At 44.5% G+C, this 6,141-nt stretch overlaps 1 protein-coding gene across 1 annotated transcript in view; it reads right to left on the minus strand.

Annotated features, from left to right (window-relative positions):
- The window catches only part of TMEM170B (transmembrane protein 170B), a gene marked incomplete at its 5' end in the record, with an annotated part of 13,238 nt that extends 10,680 nt beyond the window's left edge, over nt 1-2,558 (minus strand). Inside the window, 1 exon segment of the mRNA XM_014591000.2 lies at nt 2,388-2,558. Coding sequence (XP_014446486.1) covers nt 2,388-2,558 — 171 coding nt within the window.
- Nucleotides 2,559-6,141: the final 3,583 nt, after the last annotated feature.

Below are 6,141 nucleotides of genomic sequence, written 5' to 3' on the forward strand. Positions count from 1 at the left end.
CTGGTCCCAACTCTCTCCTTTTCAACCCATTGCCATTACTCCAGTTCAGATTCTGGCTCCAAGTGTGGTACTCATCTATATTCCACTATACAACAGATTTTCCTACTGAACTGCTCTGACCTTTGCCAACCCCATTGAAAACCATCCACTTGTTTCCATGGCCTGTGGGATTAAAAATCCAAATGTTCCAGCTGGTCTTCCAAGACCCTCTAGGATCTGGCTCTGTCTTTCCAGCTGACTTTCCTGCTATACTCTTATGTATATAATAGTGCTTTGGCTCGACTTGAATAGTTGCTTAAAACCCTACCATGACAGAGTGGATGAGATACTACACAAGAAAGCTATAGGCTGAATGCACACACAACAAAAGCAACAACGAAACTGAACTCAAGATAACACAAGAAAACCAAAATAGTAAATGGGGGGGGGAAAATGAGAAAATAGACTATTTCCCACAAGTATTTGATGACTGTCTCATTAGTGCCACAGGACACACCCAGACACATGGGAACAGGAGTTTCCTCTCTAGGCAGGGGATGCCAGTCTCTATGGAAAGGTGAGGAAGGAGCCTTTGAACTGGAAAGAGAAGGCTCTCATCGCTGGGACGAGATTCAACAAGAAGGGAAGTCCCTCGTGGAGGGTCCCAGTGCAGGCACAGCGGTGGCAGTGTACCATCCGCACACAGGGAGTGGGCCAGAAGTGAGTGCACCGCAGCCTGTTACTCACTGTGAGGCTGCCAGTCTCTGACACGGCTGTGAAGGAAGCAGCTGCAGCCCTCTCCAGTCCCAACAGGATACGTCTGTGTTCTGCTCAACTAGCAGCAGAAACCACAACGGACACTTCAGCCAAGGCTGGAGTTGGGGCCTAACTTCTGGAGAGAGAAGCCCAAGGGAATTAAGCTAAAGACTTAAGTGGAAATGCTCACGAGGCAGCAGTGCAGCAAAAAACTGCAAATCACCAGAGGATGCTAGAACAGGCTACTTTCTAGTAGGCCTGAGAGGTTCTGTGTCACAATGATCCGTGTACAGGAAGGGTGTACCAGGGCCGGCCCATAGCCTAGTGGCTAAGGGAGCTGGATCCCACGTGGCCAATTGTGAGGTTTTAGTCATGGGCTCAGAAGCTTGAAAACCACGCCAGGCATGTGCGTGCCCCAAATCCCAACAGGGTGGAGAAATGGAGACGGGACTGCCACATGACCGTTCCCCACGGGAGGTACCTTCTCGCTCTCCTTCTCCAGTAAGCCCATGTGCCCTCTGGCAAAAGTTTAAAACAAACAAACAAAAAGTATACTTTCATTTGGTAGTCACAGCAGATAACACCAAGGACTTAAGAACTGTATGTTCAGTTTCTTTGTTTGTCTTGCTATAGGGGACATGCATTTGCCGGAGAGAGACAAAGGCAGACAGAAAAAGCAAAAGGGAAAGTACGAAATCGCCCCCGCATGCGCACACACACACACACACACACACACACCCCAAGGGGGGGGCCACACAGCAACCCCTTCTCCTCCATTCTCCTCGCAAGAAAGTACGAAATCGCCCCCGCATGCGCGCACACACACACACACACCCCCCCCAAGGGGGTGGCCACAGAGCAACCCCTTCTCCTCCATTCTCCTCGCAGGACTTTAGATATGCAGGCACAAGCGCCCAGCATGTGCCACTGGGTCCGAGACTCAAACTGCAGAGTGGGCCATGTAGGATCCAGATGCCTTAACCTCCACACCACCTGCGGGCCCCTATATTTTCACTTTTTAAATGATAATTATCACTCATTTTTTTAAGTTCTTAAAATTTTGCACCTACCTTTCTCTCTAACTAGGCAGTGAGCAACTTTAAAGCAAAAGCTGTAATCACTATAAGATAAATTTTCCCACTGAGCCGCATTGCCCCTTGCCAATTTTTTTTCTTTTGGAAGAGGTTTTTGCTATAGGGCACATGTGCTCACCAGACAGAGAGAGACAGAGAGACAGAAAGGGAGAAATCACTGCACAGGGGGGATGGCCACACCACAATCCCTTCTCCTCCATTCTCCTCTGGGGACCTTGGGCATGCACGCACACGCACATGAATTAAAGCCACCAGGTCCAGGACTCAAATTGCGGTCGACTACATGGGAGTCCAGCGACATAGCCATTATGCTAACTGCTGGTCCTGCCCCTTGCCAATTTTTACAAATCTTTCTGTTTCCCATGAGACCCTGCATAATGAGTTTTTACAAGGAAGTGTAACTATCTGTTCAATAAATAAATGAACCCATCTCTAGCTTCTACACGGAGCACATGAAGGGCTGAAAAATATTCTATGTGAACGAGTACAATAACAAGAGTTAGCAAAATGATAAAGAAATATAAAAGTATGTCCTTAAACAAAACCAAATCAACTTACTAGTAATCATCGCTCCAGTTACAGAAGCCAGAAATCCGATGCTGACTGCAATGACAGAGATGACTCTTCCATGCCTGTGTCGCTGCAGCATCACGAACATCAACACGCCGGCAGCACCATGGACAAACAGGGAGGAGAAGAGAGCCCAGAGGAAGACCCAGTACCACATCTCTGAAAGGAAAAGCCAGGTGTCAATCAGCCTGTTGGAACACTGTAGGACGTTCAGCTTAGCAAACAGCGAGCACCCAGGGTGGGAGAAGGTTAAATGAGATATTGCATGTAAGCATGCTTCGCACAGCGCTTGACACTCATCGTACTACATAAATCATGACTATCATCATTCATGCTTGGCGGAGAAAAAAATGCCCTCCCAGGCTTCAGGAGGGCGAGGTCATACCCGAATTTCCTGTCAAAGTCCTCACGACAGCTGTTCTCCACACATGTGTCTCTTGACCCCCTAATACATTTTCAAATTACTTGAAACAAATTATAAAAGTTAATGACCTTTTGATAAATTTTGATTTTCTACTCTAAATAACAGTGTTAAGATGTGTTTTAAATGGCCCCCTAATTCCAGTCCTTCTAGAAATCAGTCTTTGCTTCTTATTTTGTAACTGTAAGAGTCTCAGGTGAATCCCCTCGTGGCCCTGAACTTCACACGAAGAGAGTCCGTCAGAATGCTTCCTTCTGCTTCACTGTCTCTGGGATTCCAGTGCTTCTTACATGGAACTTTGCAAGCTCCATCATCCTCCCTCCATGCAGCATCACCCATCCACTGATGTCTGTTGACTGTGAATGATCTCACTTCCGTTCTGTCTGTCTAGCGTTCACTTCCTCTCCTTCCTCTGCTACCCTGCTGCCTCCAGCAACCCAAGTAGTTTCCACAGACACTGCAGACTGTCCAGGGGCTCCACCTCCCTGATAATGTTTGTGGTGAGGTATGAATAAGGCAGGTAATTTCTAGAACTCTATACTGGGACCAACTGAATCTCCCTAGCTTTAGAGCGGCTGAAGCTGGAACATTCAGGATTCATGAAGCAATTTCATCATGATAAAGGCATATAACAGGCAGAGAGAAAAACAGGCCCACCTAGAGTAAGAGATAAACAGGTCCCTCATCCCAGTGTTTCCTAAGGCCCTGATACCTGACTGCGCTTAGAACCAATGTGACATCTGTTTCCCTGTAATAAAACCCCTTCCTTCATTTAAACCAGCTCAGGTAAGTTTTCTGTTACTTATAACTAAAGAGTTGACCCCGAAATGTTTAGCTGTCACCTTGAGAACCACTGTTGGTATGCGAGCATTCTACAATGCAATGTCGTCTTCTCTTTGTGCTAAATACTGACTCTCCCATAAAGTATAAATGAGACGTCAATAAAATAGCCATTAAATAAAGAGCACGAAAATGAATGAAAAGCTATTCATCTAAACATCATTCAAGTCTGACTATACACTCTTGGTGGGAATGTAAAATAGTGCAGTTGCTATAGAAAACAACGGCAGTTCTTCAAAAAAATGACAGAATTACCATATGAGGCTGCATCTCACTTTTCAGTATATAGCCAAAATCATTATAAGTAGAATCTCAAAGAGCTACTGAAAAAGCCATGTTCAAAGCACATAATTCACAACAGTCAAGAGACGGGAGCAGCCAGAATGTCCGTCAGTAAGTGAACGGATGAACAAACTGCAGTGTATACATATAATGGAAAACGACTCGGTTTTAAATAGGCAAGAAATCCTGTCACATGCTACAACATCAAAGAATCCTGAGGACATTCTGCTAAGTGAAAGAAGCCATCACAAAAGGACAAACAGTATGAATACCATTTGAGAGAGGAATCTGAAATAGTGAAATGTGAAAAAGCAGGTGACTGCCTGGGGCTGGAGGATGGAGTAGGGAATGGGGAGCTATTGTGAGGAAGGGTGTGTTGTTCGGCTTAATGAGTAGAGTTTCAGTTTTGCAAGATGAAAATTATCTGGAGACCTGTTGCACGACAGTGTGAATATCCTTAACATTACCACACTATGCACTCAAAGGTGGTAAATTTTATGTAAGATGTTGTGGACAATATGAAATATACTTGGTCTTTAAGCCTGGTTTCTAGAACAGAGCTTCTAAAACCCTTGGAATATCCAGAACCTTGAATGTCTTTTACTCCTCATAACAAACCCCTTTTAATACCTAAATTTATGCTACTGAGGTGCCTTAGGGTAGCACCTCTACACAGCCTCAGGGTGGCGCTGGTCCTCAGAAAGACCGAGTGATTAGAGGACTGGAACTTCCAGCTCCTTCTATTGACCTCCAGAAAAAGGGTTGAGTGGCTACAGGTTGAGCTCTACAGAAACTCAAAACACAGAACTTGACCTATAGGTTGCTGACCGCTTGGAGGCGCTGAGAGGCTGATGTGTTCAGAGGGAATGAGAACTCCCCACCTCCCATCTGCCACCCAATACCTTGCCCTGTGCATCTTTTCCATCTGGCTACTCCTGAGGTATATCCTTTCAAATAAACTAGTATATATAAGCAAAGTATTTCCTTGAGTTTCATGAGCCATTCCCAACAAATGATCAAACTTAAGGAATAGCCTATGGGGATATCCAATGTTCGACTCATATCTTAAGTGGGGGCTGATCCCCTTAACTTGTGGGATCAGGCTCTGACAGCAGGCAGACAGTGTCACAATTGAACTGAATTATGGATACGCGGTTGGTGTCTGGGAGAATTGGTTGGTGCATGAAAACTCTACACATTTGGTCACTGAAATGTTGTATGACGGTAGGAAAAAACAGTGAATGTATTTCATCAGTTATATTTTTTAAAAATAAAAATTAATAAATAAGTACAAAATTTTAAAGCATGATTGTAAAATTAAAACTATTACTTTAAGTCAAGATTACATGACAAAAAATTTCAAAACAAAACAAACTCAATAAAGGAAGGAGGAGATGTTTGTGAGAGGGCAGCATGACAGATCGTTGTAGCAATGGAAGTGTTCTATATTTTGACTCTAGTGTGGGTATGTACACAAGTGATAAAACTGTCCAGAACACACACACCCACACACGGAATGCGTGGTATACATCTGTGACCATAGCTGGCTGAGCTGGGGGTGGACGGCACAGTGAAGACCCTACTAGGGGTATATGCCTCTCTTTTTCCCTCTCTATTAGGAAGTTAATGAATAAACTTTTTTTTTTTTTAAAGAGAGATTTTTACTGTAGGGCACATGCGCTCAGCAGAGAGACAGACAGACAGAAAGTGAGAAATCAGTCCCCAGGGAGGATGGTCACACTGCATTCCCTTTTCCTCCACTCTCCTCTTGGGATTTTGGACATGCACACATGCGTGTCCAGCTGAGTTTCAAGCCTCCGGGTCTGGGACTCAAATGGCAGTCAGCCCTATGGGAGTCCAGGGACGGAATCATTATGCCATCTGCTGGTCCCTGAATAAACTTTTAAAAATCAGTTCAGGGCCGAAACCACAGCCTGGTGGTTGAGGGAGCCGGATCCTACGTGGCTGACTATGACCACAGTTTGAATACTAGCCCCAGATGCTTTAAAAACACACTGGGTATAAAAAGTTAATTTTTGAATACTTGCAGTAAGCATTTATAAAAAGTATTTCAGATTGATTGTCAAAGATAAACAGTAAAGGATGTTTAAAATCATATCACCCATCTTCTGTCTTATCTTAAAAAGATAGCCATCTGTCTTTTGGGTAGTCTTCTATTTGTTTCTGCATTATCTGTAC

The sequence above is a fragment of the Tupaia chinensis genome, unplaced genomic scaffold, assembly GCF_000334495.1.
Source record: "Tupaia chinensis unplaced genomic scaffold, TupChi_1.0 Scaffold000048_1, whole genome shotgun sequence".
NCBI lineage: Eukaryota > Metazoa > Chordata > Mammalia > Scandentia > Tupaiidae > Tupaia > Tupaia belangeri.